Source organism: Pleurodeles waltl, chromosome 1_2 (assembly GCF_031143425.1).
Source record: "Pleurodeles waltl isolate 20211129_DDA chromosome 1_2, aPleWal1.hap1.20221129, whole genome shotgun sequence".
Lineage (NCBI taxonomy): Eukaryota > Metazoa > Chordata > Amphibia > Caudata > Salamandridae > Pleurodeles > Pleurodeles waltl.
The window spans coordinates 212,850,079-212,868,389 of record NC_090437.1 but is presented as its reverse complement, the minus strand read 5'-3'; the positions used below and the strand labels follow the sequence as shown (position 1 = coordinate 212,868,389).

Sequence of the window (18,311 nt, the reverse complement as noted above, 5' to 3'; positions counted from 1 at the left end):
GGGGGACCAGCCACCATATACTCCCATACAGAACACATTCCTCAATATTGACAAAAGTGATTCAGGACCCAACTTATACAATAGTACCGTCTTAGTAACACCCCTTCTTATTTCAATCCAACATTGGTATAGCCATGTTGTCATGATTCCATGACTCTTCCAGTAGTGGTTAAAACATATCGATGTTGTATTGAAATAAAAAGGGGTGCTACTGAGCTGTTACGATTGTACAAGTTGGGCGCTGAGTCACATGTCAATATTGAGGGCTACAGATTGGCAGGGCTATAAAGTGACCCCTAGCGGAGAATGTATATTATGAAAATTTGGAGTGCAAGGGTACTTGGAGAACACCCTGGTCAAAACAGAGAGAGCACTGGTGGGTTTAAAGGAAAGGGCAGTGGCAGCACCGAATTGTGAACAGAAGCTGCTAAAAACAAATGACAGATAGAAGATGCCTGGAGACAGCTTGATAAATATACCTACACATGACATAAACACAGATTGTTTAGGGAGGGGGTAAACTGGGCCACGTTTTAGTATGGCTGTGAAAACCTGAGAAGCACCATATGCATACTCCATCACTACAACAGAGTCATGGGAGGATGGTAATTGAGAGGGAGCAGAGAAACAATATCTGTAAGGAGTTCCTAGAGGGGGTAGAATGAGTCCCTCTATAGAAAATGAACAAGAGGTAAGGGCATTCATTGGCGGAACGAGGGTGGTGAGAGAGGAGAAGCACAGCAAGAGGTGTTGGAAGCCCTAATTGGAGTGCCAGGGTTGAAAAAAGCTTTGGAGAGGATGGCCAGAGGTAAACCCTTGGGTTTAGATAAACCCCTGGGATAGACATTTCCCAATTTACGATTTATATTTTTTAGATGGCTAGGAGTACCAAGGGAGATGTCTTACTTGGTGCGGCAGATGTAAGACATATGGGAGTAGTTATTTAGGTGTTTAAGAGGTTTCTATTTGGACTAGACATCTCCTTGTGGATAGTGAGGCTATTCCAGATTATACAGCAAGCTACATCTTTCCAGACTTGGAAAGGTGGGGGGCTGTATTATTGTGGGTTATTTGTATTTGAATGGCAGATTCATGTCCCTCGCAGAGTGCCAGAAACGTTTCAGGACAATTCCTGCAATATAGCAAAATAGCACATACAGTACAAGGTTTCTGGCATACCTTTCCTGGGGCCCCACTAGAGCATACCCTTATGAAACACATTTTGGAATTTCAGGGGGGTAGAAGGTTGATCACACACTTTTACACAGCATTGGTAGCAGATGGAAAGGGAAATGTGGACAGAGCCTACAATAAATGTGAGGTGGAATGTCCAGAGTCCCTAACAGCTGGGAATTGGAGAACAGCCTACAAACAAGTAAATTGGTTTTCTGTAACACCAATTTAATTAAATCCAGTTTCTCTTCTCCAGATAGTAGCTCAAATTTACCCTCACAAGCAGGCCATGTTTGGGAGATGTGAGGACGATGGCGTGACATTTTTTGCATATTGCCTGGAGCTTTCCAAGGCTGATGACTTTTTGAGATCAAGTATGGAAATGTCTATCACATGTGACTGGGGTGGAACTTGAGACATTTGTAAAAGGATGCTTGCTAAGTGTATTTTCTGTCAAGGGAGTGCATAAAATAAGGTTTGTGAGTGTTCGCAGAGACAGTGTTGGCAAAACCCTGTATAGTGATTCATTGAGAAGCACTGAGAACTACTGTATCTGAGAAGTAGCAAAAAGATTTACAGGAATGGGCCCTAACAGTTGAGCAACATATTAAGCTGTTGAGAAGGGATGATAAAGTAATAAAAGAGCTAGCATATTAGCCTAAAATGTTGACTAAAGTATTAGACAATTTACATACCAGACCTCCCTGACCAGGAAGGAGCGATCTATTGATGTGCAGGGTTGGATGACCCTCAGAGTTATATCTATTTATAACTATGCTGGGCTGCATACGAAAATATTTTTGCCACGTATCAGGGGAGGTTGCAAAACTTAAAATATAAATACTGTTCAGTGTGTTGAATATATATCTGGACCGCATGGGGGTTTGAATGCCTTTGTTTGAAGTGGTACTATTACTGATAATATGGAAAACAATCAAAGTTAAAACTTAAAAAATAGCAAGGGAGGTAGTTCCCAGCCATTGTTTGGTTTGTCTTTTGTTGGTATTTTCCTTGTGATTGTTGTTCCATTGCCCGATTTAATGCTCACCCAGATATTACAGTATAGTTGAGTGATTCAACTGTGCTTAAAACTAGAGGTGGGATTCCTCAGCATATTACTTTTGACCATAATGTTTTCTTTGAAAGCTTACCAAACACAGATATTGAATCTAAGGACCATGCATTGAGAGATTTTTTTTGTTTTAAACTGAGGGACTTCCTCAATTATAACCAAGAGCGCAAGAGATTTTACGTAGTACCACTTCCAAGACAAAAACCTGGCTAATTTGGTGAAACAAGGCAGAGTCTGTCTACACATGTTTCCAACTCCTTTATTAGAAGGCTAGAAAAGACCGTTGCTTCTACATCAATCCAGGCGATCAGCCTGTACTTTGCTGGATGCCCTGCAGCTCAATTTCTGAAAACTAAATGGAAAATAGTGCCTCTCCATAAAGCTGGAACACTATTTCAAAACAATCATTGAACAAAGTTGTTTTTTCACCAGACGTCAATGTCTGATTGTCGGCAATTTGGTCCTGGATCTCCGTCTATCTTAGATTTTTTTAAAGTACTGAGGCCCATATTTATACTTTCTTAGCGCCGCATTTGCGTAATTTTTTGACGCAAAAACGGCGCAAACTTGCAAAATACAATTGTATTTTGTAAGTTTGCGCCATTTTTGCATCAAAAAACGGCACAAATGTGGCGCTAAAAAAGTATAAATATGGGCCTGAGTGTATTTGGGTATATCTATACCTGAGGCTAGTTAGAACAGGCAGACAAGGAGTTGACTTGTACTGAATCATCTTGAGATGTTGTGTTGTAAAACTTGGGTACATGAGTGAATTAGTCTGTCTTTTTGATGTTCGCGTTGTTTGCCCTTCTGTAGCTAGATGATTATTCGTAAACCATCAAAATAATTTAAAGTCATTATCTTTACAGGTTTGGAAATAGGAGGCCCACATTGGATTTGTACTGGTTGTTTTTGCTTTCCAAACAGATTTCTTATTTTTTTGCACTACTTGAAGTTAAACTTGTTTTAACGTGAGTGGTGATTTTTTATTCTCAGTTCTCTATTTAGTTTTGTTTTTGATGAGCTTGCGATTTTGGAGAACCAGTCACTTCTTTGTAATGGTGTACCTAATTTTGGCCAATTCTTGTTAGACTTACATAGGAAGCACCTCTGTTAGGTAAGTTGTAAATTCTTCCCATTCCATGACATGACTCAGCTCTCTTGCTGGTTTATTAGCATCCTTGAGTAAAAGTCCCGTGTCGACAATTGAACGATTTGTTCAAGATTTACTGCATTCCATGTCAGCCTTTTTTATTTTAACGTATACGGCAGAATGATTATACTTTTTCCTTGAAGTTTAGTTCTAATAGTTTTAGGGTGATTTGAGAGAAAAGGTCTCTCAGCGTGCTGCTCTATCTTAATACATTTATCTACGCAGAACATGTTTCAAATTACTATTGAATAACCTAGTATTGTTTTGGATGTGGAAATGATAAATGTCGGAGCCACAGGTTAGGCTCCTTTAAATTGCCCTCTAATGACTCTCAGATGAGCAGAATTTATTAGTGAAGAAATGATTCATCTATCTCACCTCTTTTCCTTTGAATCTTTTGTGTGATGGTATGGCCCATTGTTGATTTAAAAGACCAATGGGCATATTTACAAGAAAGTGGCACATCAGCTCTAATGCGCCATTTTACTTGTGTCACCCTGAGCCCCCTAACGTCACCATGGGAGCACTCTATTTACTTTACAGCGCACCATGGTTCAAGTTAGCACAATAGCATCATAATTTATGACGCTATTGTGGCACTTTGCTGGATTAGCATCATGAATTATGGTGCTAGTCCAGCAAAGCACAGGGAGGCCCATAGGTTATTAGGGAGCCTCAGTTTAACGCCTGCCCTGAGCAGACATTAAAAATGATGGAAAAAATGGTGCAGTGAAATCTTGTACATTTCATTGCACCATTTTTTCGGGCCTCCTTGCGATGAAACCCCCCCCTTGCATACATTATACCTGGTGCAGGTATAATGTGGCCAAACAGTTACAAAGTGGCGCAATGCATGCATTGCACCACTTTGTAAATATGGCAAACAGTGGTGGCCTACTTAGCATAAAACAAATAACGCTAGGGCGGTGCAAGGTGCTTGTAAATATGCCCCCAAGTTATGGTTAAAAGAAACTGGCGCATTGGCCCCGATGCGCCACTTTTCTTGCTTCGCCCCTGCCCTACCTGATACTATGGTTGCCCCATATTTACAGTGCGGCACAGGATGGCAGTCGTTAGGACAATAGCCTCAAAATGTTTATGCTATTGTGGTGCTTTGCTGCACTAGTGTAAAAAATGTCGACGCTAGTGCAGCAAAGCACAGGGAGGCACATTGATTAAAATGGGTGCGTCATTTTAACGTCTGCTCTGAGCAGGTTTAAAAATGACAGGAAATGCGCCATTTTTTCGGGCCTCCCTGCATTGAAATGCACCCCTTGCATACATTATGCCTGTAAGCATTGCACTACTTTGTAAATACAGCATGGGAGAAAGTCCTCCTTAACGTCGCCTTAGCATAAACAAAATGACGCTAGGACGGCGCAAGGTGGCGCAAGGTGGCGCCAGGGGCTTGTAAATATGCCCCCAACTCTGTCTGACTGATCGGCAGCCATGGTTAAATTCATATTAAAATATTCATTTAACAGCCATTATGCCTCGGGTTAGATTAATTTCATGTCACCGATGATCATTTATTAGTCTCTGCAAAGTATACCTTTTTTGTTTTCCTTCAGGATTTATGTACACACTGAGTAGCAATAGTGGGTTTCTTGGACATGCTGTGGTCCAGTTCTGAATTACTATTCTATCATCATTCAGAACTGATCTAGATTCAACTGAGTGATGTTAAGCTTCAGTTTTGATGCTACATAAATGACTAATCCTCCCTAAGGACAGCCCTTCTCTAATTTCCTTGATGCTGATAGATTAGATTTACATCTATTCAAGCAAAGGGAAGAAGGACTAACACTTAGGGCCCTCATTTACGAGGTCCTAGCAGCACACTACGCCACCGGAGCGCACTTTTTTTTACACTCCGGTGGCACAGTGTGCCAGCCCATATTTACAACACCAGGCAAAACCACCTTGCGTGACTTTTCATGGCCTTGTAAATATGGATCCCTTTCATGCATAACACTGCATGAAAGGGGCGTTCCATGGGTGTTGCTTGGGATGTTCTCACGCAACACCCATGGAACCTGAAGGAATCTGATGCATTCCCAGATTTACAAGTCTGGGAATGCGTCAGATTCCTACGCCACCTCAGGGGTGGTGTAAGAATGAAGTAACGGGAAGGAATATCTTTATTTCTCCCCGTTATTTCCTTTCTATGTGTGCTGAAGGAAACACATTTTATAACTGCTTTTGTGCAGGAAGGTATACCTTCCTGCACAAAAACAATCATCACCGTAACACAGGCATCCGGGCACCATGGTGCAAGGATGCCTGTGTTGGCACAAGGCAGCAATTTGTGTGCCAGCACAGAGGGAGAGGACAGAAATGTGCTGTATCTTGTAGATACGGTGAATTTCTGCCCTTTCCTGGTGGCGAAGGGCGGAGCACCAAGGCACTTGCTTTGCCCCCCTGCGCCACAGGCCTCATAAATGAGGCCCTACGTTTACTAAAACAACAGAATGTCAGATGTTTTCCAAAATGTTATTACATGGTCATCACTCACCAAGTGTGCCAGACCAATAACATTCCATGAGCAAATCTGGCTGGCACACTGTAACCTAAAACAATTCACAATTTAAAAACTTCTAAGTACCTGTACTACAAATTCAAACTTTGACTGTTTTTTTATTTAAAAGGTGAAATACGAAAAGACTCATAAATCTAACCAACTGCATGTCGATGCCTAAAACATATTCGGCCCAATTCACAAATCAAAGTGTAAAAGTAGGGTCAACAGTCTAGGACTCCACCTAAGCATAGTGTTACACCGTTTTCTAATTCACAAAATAGGTGTAGTAGTACACCTGGAAAGGCAGGCGAAGCGGATACATTCCGACATAGTATTGCACCTGTCAACCTGTCATCTGACTTTTTCTAGGCTGCATATTCCTGTGTGTGAAACTGTACATAGTATACAATTTCTTGCAGTGAAAATGGCAGCTGAATGTTAAAAAATAAGACCCAGATTTATGTGGGGCTAGTGCCATTCTAACACCACATTAGTGTCATTTTTTTACGCTAATGTGGCGTTAGAAGGCCAAAAACGATGCATCATATTTACAAAGTGGGGCAATGCTTGCAGTGCGCCATTTGTAACCTCTTTCGCCACATTATGCCTGTGCCAGGCCTAATGTATTCAAGGGGGGTCGTCCCAGCGCTAGCGGGGCCAAGAAAATGACTCAAAGAAATTCATGAGATCTCTTCGTGCCATTTTCATCAGCAATTTTTAACTCCTGCTAAGAGCAGGTGTTAAAAAGAGGCTCCATTGTGTTTCGCCTCTGCTTGCTCTGCAGGATTACGCTAATCCTGCAAAGCACAGGACAAGTCTAAAAAATTATGACGCTAGTCCCCCTGACAACCACCATGGTATAGGGGGGCACTAAGGGATGCAAGACTAGGTGCAGCCCCACTTTTAATAAATCTGCCCCTAAATATTTTCTGTTCTTTTCCACTAGTAAAAAAATGTCCATATGAAAAAGGTCTTACCTGCTCTCACTACAGCTAGGGCGATCAGTCCCCTTTTCCAACCTGAAATGAGAGCTAAGCTAGATTTTTCCCACAGGACCTTCCCTCCATTTCCAGGGTGGAAAAGGGTCAGATTTCAGTGTATGAATGCAGCAAACATACGTGTGTGTGCATTCACAAATTTACAAAGCAAACCAGCCATGTAATGCCTACTTCCGACCGTTTAGAGGGATATACTGCAGATTCCTCAGCACTTGCGGTGGAAAAATCTACAGTAGTAAAGCCATTTATGTTTGTGAGGATTGCTTTCATGAAGTCCTGACAGGCATTAATGAAGTTATTTTTCAAGTGTAAGCTTAGGCGTATGGCCAAAAATGGCTTCCGAATTAGGTCCACAGCAGAACATTTTCTTTGTTCTACCTGTTTCGAAAATGTATTGTTTATTTTGAATGCTATTTTAATCTAGCAAAGCTAAACATGTGTTTTGTTACACTTGCTTGCCTGGAACGACATTTGATAGTAGAGCAGAATTATTTCAGATCGCAGTAGATGTCTACAGTTCTCATATTTGCGGCTATACAGTGCTCTTCGTGTACATAAAATGATTTCTTCTCAGGCAGAGACGCCAACTGCTAGCTTTACAGTTATGTTTCGACCTTAAAGGCAGCAGTTGCAGAGCTGTCGTTCATTAATTTACAGGGTCCTGTGTCCACCATTATTCCGTAAGTGTCAAAGGACCCAGGCAGAATAAGGCATGGTGATGTGAAACGAGCAGACAAATATATTGCTGGAATTATAGTCTTCACTTTTCTCTGGATGCGCTCTGCAATAAAGTGAACTATCCAAATGGGTGGACTGCCAGTGGTATCATGTTATAAGCAGGTCCCTCCCTGCTGCTCTTCTCCAACTGAATTGGGACTCAGGGGCTCATTTACACGTTGGTGCAAGGATGCCTGCATTGCAGGAATTATTGTTTTTGTGCAGGAAGGAACACCTTCCTCCACAAAAACAATCACAGGAGGTGTTTTCCTCTTTCTATGGGTGCTGCAGAATGTAGCACACGTAGAAAGAGCTGAAAATATGTAGCAATAAAGATATTTATCCCTGTGGTGTCTTTCTTACGCCACTCCTGAGGTAGTGTAGGAACTTGATGCCTTCCCAGACTTATAAATCTGGGAATGCATCAGATTTCTTTCGGTTCCATGGGTGTTGCATGGTAACACCCCAAGCATCACCCATGGGAAGCCTTTTTCACACAGTGTTATTTGTGAAAGGGATTCATATTTACAAGGTCATGAAAAGCCATGCAAGGTGGCTTTGGTGGCCTTGTAAATATGGGCTGGCACACTGCGCTACCAGAGGGTTAAGCTCCAGTGGCCCAGTGTGCCACTAGGGCCTCGTAAATGAGGCCCACTGTTTGTAAATCTGAGCCTTGATAATTACTAAGGACTGTGTCTCAAAGTTAATCAATTTTCTTGATTCAAACTCAAATTTGTTCTCGTGCCAAGTGCTTTTGATTCAAGACAAAGGGGTTATATTTACAAGTAATGATTGCAATGAGTCAATTATAGTTTTGAGAAACATGATTGTCTTTGCTATGCTGTATATAAAAAAAATAGTGAAACCTATGCCCAATTGGGATTTTTTTTATATATTTATCAAGTAGCTGCACCTGCACAACTAGCCAGACCCATCTGCTGCACACAAGTTCTCTTTTGTGAACTGGTCTCTGCATGAAAGGAAGCTGTCCTTTCACATGCTCCTTGAAGATATCTGACAACTCCTAGTGAACACAAATATAATTTTTAGTTTGGCCGAACTGCCACAGTTTTGTTGAGGTTTTATTGAAGTTTCTTAATCGTAAAATTACTCTACTGACAATTCGATAACCCAACCCAGTTGGAATACCATTCTGCAGAAGGAATATCCGACACAGGACGTAAAATCAAAGAGGCTTTGGCTGTAACATCGCCAGGCGTAGTCCTCCGGTCCATGCCACGGGTTTTTGTGGCAACAGTGAAACTTGCAACGTAAATACTATTCTTCCCTTTACTTCCCCTACCACTACTCCTACTTTCTACCTTCTCACAGCAGGTGATTACTGGCACCATAAACTGCTCAGAATAGGGAATTCAAAGCACACGTTTGCCCATCAATTCAGTTTCTCCATATTTATTTCCTATTCTGACGGGTCTAACTCATAATATGCAAAATTCTGTGCTGAAGTGCCAGCCACTAATGGTAATTTCAGCCACTGGGAATCTCTGCATGGGATTACATCGAATTATAATCAGGCCCATATGTATGTGCATTTGATTGGTTATTGATTTATTTTTTCAATAAACATAACGTTCTCTATTAGTAAGTTACTTCTCACTAATGTAGTATTCATTTAACATTTATAGGTGTTTGTCAATTTCGCAAAGCTTCAGCATGACGAGGATCCTGCACAACACGCCTACATCAATCCAATTGACGTAAAAGCTGATGAAGTCCAGCTACAGAAAATGAAGAATACTTCCAGACCAATTGTTTAAAAACTCTGCATTGAACAGAAATTAAACAGCCATGATCAATATAAGTTGTATATTTAAACAAGTCGCAAGCATTTTATTGATACATGAATTGTATCCCTTTTCTTGCTATTAACCAAAAAAATGTACATTGTATTCATGGTTAATTATCTCAGGGTAGTTGGTGAAAAATATTTCCATGTTAACAATATTTTCATAGTCTGTATTTTTTAAATTCAGAAACATTCTTTGTGGTTTCTTTAAAAGTAGGTTAAAAGAGGGTTGTTGTGTTTGCAGATTGTATTTCATGTATACCTCACTTGGAAATACATTGGCTTTAAATAAATGGATTTCCTAGGATCCTTTGTGTCCTTTTTTGAAATAGCTGGTATTATATAGCATGTGCCAAGTTTAGACTAACGCTTACAGTAGTGAGCAGGGGCACAACTAGACTCAAACTTGGGTAGGGGGGAGCTAGGACTTTGAACAATGAGACAGGGGGGCCATATTCAGAACCTGTGTCAAAAAGTCTTGTAGGGACTCTCGTCACTGTTTCTCTATGCTGAATAATATGAAGAACATTTTTCAGGACAATATACAGCCAGACATTGGTGTATTTTAAGGCATACTTGGCCAATAACATTGGTTTTAATTTAAACCTCGTTAGTGGAGTTTAAGGGTTTTCCATTAAGGAATGTACGGTGAATGCTGCTTTTAAATGCACATTTCGCCATTTATTGTTCCTGGACTTGCAAAATTCAGGAACAAAAAATGGAAATAGCGCATTCCAAAATGCACTGTGTCAGTTGAATTGGTCTCAACCTATCGAAACTCAAACAAATAGAAGTAATTTAGGCATACTTCCACAAAGGAGATGTTTCAAGATTTGTAGCAAATGATGCAGTTTAAACACATTTGTTTTGTAATTGTCCGGTTCTTAGCACATTTCTCAGCACGCAATAGGCTTATGTTAGAATACACGCCTATTAGAAACAGCAACTCTCTTGCTGTCCCTTAAAAGGATGCTTTTTACAGTTGTCTGGTCCCATAGCCTGAAATGCATCTGTCTTTTGGAAAGAATTTGGTGTTAACATCAGATGGAGTCCAGAAACTAAGCATAAAATGTGATTATCAATGGTGCCTCTAACCATACAAATTTGACTTAACTATCCTATCAACAGGTAAACCTTGTAAGGCCATTTGCTAACATTGCACTGTCCTACAATGGCAGGATCAGAAATTAACCCTAGTTTGGCTCACACTGCTTTAGCGAGAGGAGTCAATGGGAGTCAGGTGAAGAACTCAGGGCCTCATTTGCTAGGCCTTTGTGCCACTGTTGCATTTTGTTTTATGCATCGGTGGTGCTAGCAGTGCTTTGCACTGCTCTAGATTTACAAACTAAAGCATTGGGCCCAATGCGTCAGTTTGTAAACCCTTGCATCACATTATACCTGTGCAAGGTATAATGCATGCAGGGTAGGTGTTCCCACGGGAAAAGTCACATAGCACTGACGCATTGACATTTACGACATTTCACTGTGTCATTCTGAGACTTCACTGGATCACAATTTTACCGCCTGCTTAGAGTTGGCATAACATTGATGCAGGGCTTTTGTCTATGGGGGCCTCCTTGCACTGAAGGAGTAGCATCATTAATTTTAATGATAGTTCAGCAATGCGTGTGTTTAGCACCAACAGATGCATCAGAATTTCTGATGCATCTCTGAAAACGTGCGCAATGGAGCTCTGTAATGTAAATACAGCTAAATACAGTGCATCCATAGCATCATTAGAGAATCTTAGGGCAGCACAAGAAATCTGACGTATCAGGCTGATGCATCAGATTCTTGTAAATTAGGTCCTCATTATGGGTGAAGGGGTCAACTGTGAATAGCCTTTAGTGGAGAAAGTATTTGATGTCACTTCTCTGATGGTATTTTAGTCATTTGCGGTCCATGGCAGCACAAACCCAGTAACCAACCATGCATCACATGCTTGAATATTATTTTCAGGAGAGGTTTGAATAATAACAAAAGTGCTACAACTTATAGTCCTAAGTCTGTGGAATTTAACATCATGTTTTTCAGATAGCATGGTGCATATATTTAATTGGAATCCTTGATTGGGTAAAAGGATAATTAAACACTTCTTCGGTAATGGTCAATAGAAGCATAACCATGTAGTTATAGATCAGGCTGGCTTCTAACAGCAGTGATGTGTGGAAAGTCAAAACATTAAAGAAAACAATTTTGGATCAACATGACTAGTGAGCATTGCTCCTCCATTTAACCTAACCCATTCACTCCAGTCCTTAAGTAATTGTAAAAATATCTAATACTTAACCTTGACGCCAACTCTGCCCTTCAAGGATCTCAGTTATTTCTCCAACACTTACTCCATCTTCAGCAGTGTGCACACAGAGAAATATTAGTTTTAGGAGGAGGCACGTGAGAGGTCAGACTTTGGATAATGCAAAGCAGCTTAGCAGTTTCCTGCTTCAATTGGACACTTACTGACCTACCTTAGTATCACTGATAGTATACCATGATATACAAAGCACTGTCACTATCTGATTCTTCTCACTGTCACCACAAAAACCTACTTCCCTCCTAGTATCCCTACTGCCACCCATTGCATCTTCTTTTCTTCACTCCCAACCTGTGGTAAGATGCCTACGAATGGTTATCCATAAATCTCTAATGTTGATCCAGTGAGATACTAATGTCTTGGGAAATACATAAGTCATTCACAACTATTCTTTCTTGTTGTCTCTGCGTTCCCCACTGTTGCAAGGTGGAAGTATTATGTGGTTTGGCAGGGGTGCCTTACCATTTAATACTAACACAATGCACAAAAGTGGACCTCAGATACGCTCGAGTACACCTTCTCTCTGTCTGAGTAGAGTAGAAAAGAGTAGACAGGCTATTTAGAGGAGTATGTGTTAAGCATTTCGCATTACCCACATATGCATTAAGTAATTGACACAACTCGAGAGAAATCTGACACCAATTAATAAAAATAACTCTTATTTTTATATATTTGTTGATAGTAGAATGAAATTGATACATACAGTACAGATGGAGTTATGAATTTTCAAGAATTAAATAAATCACAGTAAAACTTTGAATTGCAGTCAATGGGAAAAACACATATATGCAAGCGCACACTTAGAGGTCGAGTTCCGGGTAACCCTCTTGGAGTTAAGGTCTTTGGGGCCCTAAGACCAGGTCTGCATCATCAGAACGATTCCACCTGGCTTGGGGGACCCAGGTGGAGAGTGCATCGAGCAGTCAATCACAGATGTCAAAATGCGGGCATTTAAATGTGCAACTCTGCAAAAGGATACTTACGTTTCAAGTTCAAGGGAGCCAATCAGGAGGTAAGCTTTTGAGTGGCCTTTGACTCAGAAACAACAGGCAACTCAGCTCTACCTGGCTTGTGGGACCCGGGTGCAGAGGTGCACCAAATCCACGGGCACTGGTTCAGAAGGCGTGCAAGAGAGAGTGAAATCAAATGCAGAATCTCCACCACAGGGCCACAAAAGTGGATGGGCATCAGTGCAGGTTAGTCTCTCCTCTCAGAGCACTGAACAAACTGGTCAGCTTGCGAGCTCACCACAAACAAGCCTTGGCTACGGCAAGCAGAGCGACCTTGGAAATCTTCTTGCAGCCGACCATGGGAGCACCACAGGCACTTGAGCTTGAGTGTCAAGTTCTCGACTTTCTGAAGATTGCTGACTACTTTCGTGTGGGCACAGGGCAAAGAGCACAGCAGACAGTCCTTCAGAGGTCTGCAAGGGGGGCTTGGTTCATGCAGGCTGCAGGAGACCAGCTCCTCTAGTTTAAAGGAGATCTAGTGAAGCCTTTAGATTGCATGGGGCTTCACCTTTTCTTTTGGAACTGGCCTCTGCCCTGGGTGAGTTGTAGTCCAGCGGGTGCAGGTGGGCTGAATCTATGTGAAGCCTCTAAGCTCCTCCCTTTGTGCAGTCATGCTATTGTGCAGACATAAATCTCTTCTTGTTCCATGTAGAATCTAAAGTTCTGATGCTTAGGGTGCCCCTTGAATCCTAGATTTTAGGGGAGTTACGGGCGGGAGGACAAGTGATCAATGGGCAGCTTGACCTGTGGCTTTCTACCCCTTATGTGAAGTCATCCAGTGAGTGCACATAACCTAACTTAATCAGAGCTTTGCAATTTTTCTTAAAACCAGCATGGCTGAAACCTTCCTTGGTCATACACTTCATCTCCCATACCCTAAAGGTGTGGTCAGCCTTTGGTAGTGCATGCCCTTCTGACTACCTAATTTCTCACCTGCCAGCGAAAATGCAGTGCCTGAGGCAGGGAAGGCTTTGTCCTTGAGTGGGGGACAGATTATTATGAGCACATGCAGCTGGTGAGCCTTTGAAGCTCACTGCTGCAATGGCTCAATTTACTATCCATCCTGTGTGGGCAGTGGTGTCACCTCTGATGCACACAGGCCTCTGTCTCGGACCTCTGGGAGTGGCCCACACTCCCCAGCACGAGGTCAGATCTCTGTCTCAGTGGCAAACCCTTGAAAATGCCTGCCAAAGCATAGGAACAAATGGTAAAACTAGGTGGGCACTGTCGAAAGTGCCACCTGGGTAAATGCTTCATTAACCTCGACCACAACATTGTGTCAGCACAAACCAAACACAAAGGAAATCGACCAGGGCATAATGAAGTTAGACATATAGGTATCTTATGCCCTGTCGGTTACTTGTGGTAGAATTCACTTTAAAATGCTACCACAGGGCAATATGTGCTTGCACATATATTTCCACACAAATAATATAATGCACCCTGCCTCCTGGGCTTTAGGAGGCCTACCTTAGAGGTGACTGACATATATTAAATGCAGTGAAGTGACCCTGTCACACATGGTGTGTGCAGGGTCGATCTCGAGCAGACAGGCTGCTCATGCAGATCTGACATGGCAGATCTGCAGACTTCGTTTTTAGTTGGGTGACTCGGGGTGGCACAATACGTGCTGCAGCCCTGGTACCCTCTTTAGCACCCATCCCTTGGTACTCCCGGTACCATATACTAGGGTCTTACAGTGTATTAAAGTACTTGCTAATTGGGTAGACCATTTCACATTGCAATTTAAAAGGAAAAAACACTGGTCCTGTGGTCTGGTTAGCAAGTCTAAGCACACTCAGATCAAAAATCACAGCATCTGGTAGTTACTATGGGGCACAAAGTAGGGGGGCACTGCAATGCTAGTCCATTCTCCAACACCCATGTTTTCTCTCTCCCACTGTGTGCTATTGGATGATCTTATGACAGCTTAAAATGCGATACAAATAAGCAATGTAACATATTAAGACAGAGACAACAAATGAAGTACCTTCATACTGATATATTTAAGTGTAACAGTTTCTTTACATTGAGACACTCATATGTTTCTCCCTCTTCCTCTTTGTGTCTCTTTCAATACCTCTCTAATTATCTAAAATTCCTTTTGGTCTTTTTTCATTTTGTCACCTTTTCTAGGTCTCTATTTCCAGGCTTCTTTTAGTCCCCTGCTTCTCTCTCTCTCTCTTTCTCTCTCTCTCTCTCAATCTCTCTTTTAGTGCTTCTTTCTCTAGATATCTTTGAAGTATAACATATTGTCATGTGCAGAGCAACAGCATTGAATAAAAGAGTGACTCAGGAAAATTTGAACATCAGTAGGCAATCTCTGCTGCGCTTCTGTCCATCATCCTCCACCAAACAGTCTGTATCACATGGGATTTTCTCCTCCTTCTACACTTAGCCCGCATATCCTTTCGCTGTCAGCATCCTTTACTTTTACATGCTTTTGATATTCGACTATAGTCTCTTTTACTAATCTTTCTTCTGATCTTCCTCCAACCATTTTCTCCACTGAAAACTCTTTTTGCTGTCTTCAACCATCTCCCATCTGCCTTCTCCTTCACTCCTCCACCCCACTGCATTGCAAAGCCTACTACAAAACATCCTGGTAAAGGGGATCTCTTGGGTGAACTGCAATTGGTATGTACATCAAAAACAGATCGCGCAAAGTCAGAAACATAATCACCCAGTTGGCGGGACTGCTTGCCACTAGATGGTCATCATGTTTCCTGACGGCATTCCTTTTACAGCTGCATGGTTTTCGGATAGGGGGACACAAGGGCCACAGAGTTTGCCAATGGCATGGCTACATCTTTGGCAATGCAGTTCTAAAAGCATGAGAATTGCAACGTTTCTAAATTAGTAAAGGGCACACATTTTATTGCAGTGGTTTTCAAAGTATTTCTGCAGAGCCACCCTTTAGTTAAAAATGTTTTGGTACTTCCCAGTCCCCCATGATGTGCCCTGCTGAAATGTACAGTAGTCAACATTGATTAAGGTAGATGTTTCACATTAGAATTGTAGGGTACTTTATTGTACTTAAATGAAAGATAGGAGACCAACCATTAGATTTTCTGGTACATTACCATACTGCACCCTCTAAACACGTAAAAGGATGGGATTTCACAGCATTTCCAAAAGCATCTGCCAGCAAACTTAAGAGAAATTCATGAACCTCGGTTGTTTGCTATAGCAGATTTTGCAGAAAGCAAAAATGTGAAGGGGTAGAATGCTCAAATTATATCAGTCACTCGTAATTACTAAGGACTACGTTCCAGTCCATTGGTTTTTTTTTGCCCACAATGCCACCTCAGAAAGGAACAAGATCAGCACATATCAGCACTGGTCCTGCTGAAATACGAATAGCTTAGGCAAACTACCAGGCCCGGAACCCTATGAATGGTAATACAAGTAACCCTAAACCAGTTTCTCCCTGTTTGGGCCTCAGGAGTGGGGTGCAGCTTGAGTCCTATAACACATTGGGCAGAGGACCTAGTCTGGGCAATCCCTCATCACTCTTCAGTGTCACAATGAAGAAAGCAAAAAAGATAATTTATAGGCCATTTTTTTTTGCCCACCATGTGATCTCAGACAGGAATCAGCTACATGCAAATCAGCCTTCGTCCTGCTCCAATTTTACTTTCCTATAAATGACGCCTGCTAACCTTAACTAAGTTGTAATGATGTTATTGTGAGAGGTCGGGTTTGACCATCTGGTCCGCCCTGATTTTTTGCTTTTTGACCACCTGGTTTTTGACCTTTTACTGTGAGGGAGCCTTCTAGTCAGGGACTCACCCACAGTAAACTCATAGTGAAAAGGACTGCACATGTTTACCGCTGGTGCCCCACCAATGTACACTGTAACCTGTGTGAAAAGAATGATGCAGTAGGTTACAAAAGCATAGTTGTACAACTTATGGGTCATCAAGGCATGTCATCTTTTTCTGACTCAGCTCAGGATTAGGGTCAATTACTGCTCTATCCAGCTGCCTGAGCAGGGACTTGCATGAATCAGCCAGCTGTCAGCCCCTGCCAGGAAAAGGGGGGTAGGCCCTGGAAGAAATGTCAGGGAGGAGGGGCTGAGTTTCAGAGCACATGTGGCCCTAGCGCCTGGATGACGCCATTTTGAGCTATCCCAGAAGACTGTGCAGGAAGGAGGGGACAGGGGCAAGGAAGTGATGTGGCTCGTCTAGATAGGCCAGAGGTGCACTCCTGCTGGACACCTCCACCCCCAATTAAAAGGTCCTGCACAGGGAAGAGCTTGCTCTCCTGGCTGTGGTTCACTGCTGGTCACTGGGACTGAAGACGGATGTCATGGACAACTGGAAAGAAAAAAACCCTGACTGCCCTCTGGGGCAGGGACTCTGACCCTGAATGACTTCAGGCCTAGCGAGGCGCATGCCAGGGACAGGTAAGCTGGCCCGTTACTCCCTGTGAGGACTAGTTGGGGGAAAGACTGTGCTGGCACAAGGAGAGCATGCCACCCAGAAGAAAAGGAGTGGACGAAGAGGAAAGGCTAGTGCAGGGAGTCAGGGGGACTGGCTTCCTACAATTTGGGAACCTTCTTTGGGCAGGAGGCCTAACGCCACCAGGAGCAAAAGGACACCAAGATCGGCCCACGGGGGCCCGAGGTATCCAACAGAGAAGGTCTGCAACCTTTGACCTCATTCAGAGCGAGCGGTGAAGCATGTGGGGCTCCGCCGCTGCTCTGGTTGAAGCCCTGGGGGTGGGCCAGCACCCGCGGGCTTCCCCCAGAGAGAAGTAAAGCTGGGGCCTGCCATCGTGAACCCCGTAAAGGTGCTGGTAGGGGCCCCAGACCCGATCCTGGGACACCACAGAGAAGGTTAAGTCAGGGATTGCCACTGCACTCCCTGTGAAGAACAAACGGAAGAAGGGGCCCTGGACCCTATCCCAGGGCCCCCGATGAAGCGAAGCCAGGGGATGCCATTGTGTCCCAAATGAAGATGGCCGCTTGCTGATGAAGAGGCCACCGGCCGAAGACAAAGCCATGGAGTGCAGTCACGCTGCCTGTGAAAATACCAATGGGCCCCAGACCCCATCCTGGGGCCCCAATGTAGCAGGAGAGGAGGGGAGAGTGCCATTGCACTCCCCCCAGGTGGCCTGCCAGGCCACCGCAGCTGCTCGCATCTGCCTGTAGGAGCAGGCAGTCACCCATTGCAGGGCCATCTCCCAAGGCAGCATCTGGAGGTGCTGGCCATGTGGGAAGCCTGCGGGAGCAGCTGGGGTGGGCTCCCCAAGTTGCTCCCCAACATTAACTACCTGACGGGGGTGTCCGGGTGGGGCCGGAAACCCCCCAACCTGAGGGCAGCCGGGGGTGGGATCACCGCGCTGCCTCCCCCAATGAGGCAGCCAAGCAGGGTGGTGTCTGGTTGGGACCGAACACCCCACAAACAAAGAGGAACATGGCGACGCAATGCCACATAACTTTAAACAAAGGGGCTCTCCCCAGCACAGCGGAAGAGTTGCTCATTCAATATGAATATGCCCCACAAGGCCTTTGCGTGGCCCAAGTCTTTCTGAGCTGTGTG

General features: G+C 43.3%; 1 protein-coding gene across 3 annotated transcripts in view; it reads left to right on the top strand.

The window, feature by feature from the left end:
• The window catches only part of LOC138299526 (phospholipid-transporting ATPase ABCA1-like), a 2,649,159-nt gene extending 2,639,420 nt beyond the window's left edge, over positions 1 to 9,739 (top strand). For all 3 annotated transcript variants that reach the window (XM_069237840.1, XM_069237822.1, XM_069237830.1), the window contains one exon: positions 9,281 to 9,739. In XM_069237840.1, the coding sequence (XP_069093941.1) occupies positions 9,281 to 9,412 (132 nt within the window). In that variant the 3' untranslated portion in view covers positions 9,413 to 9,739. The remainder of the gene's footprint in view (positions 1 to 9,280) is intronic.
• Positions 9,740 to 18,311: the final 8,572 nt, after the last annotated feature.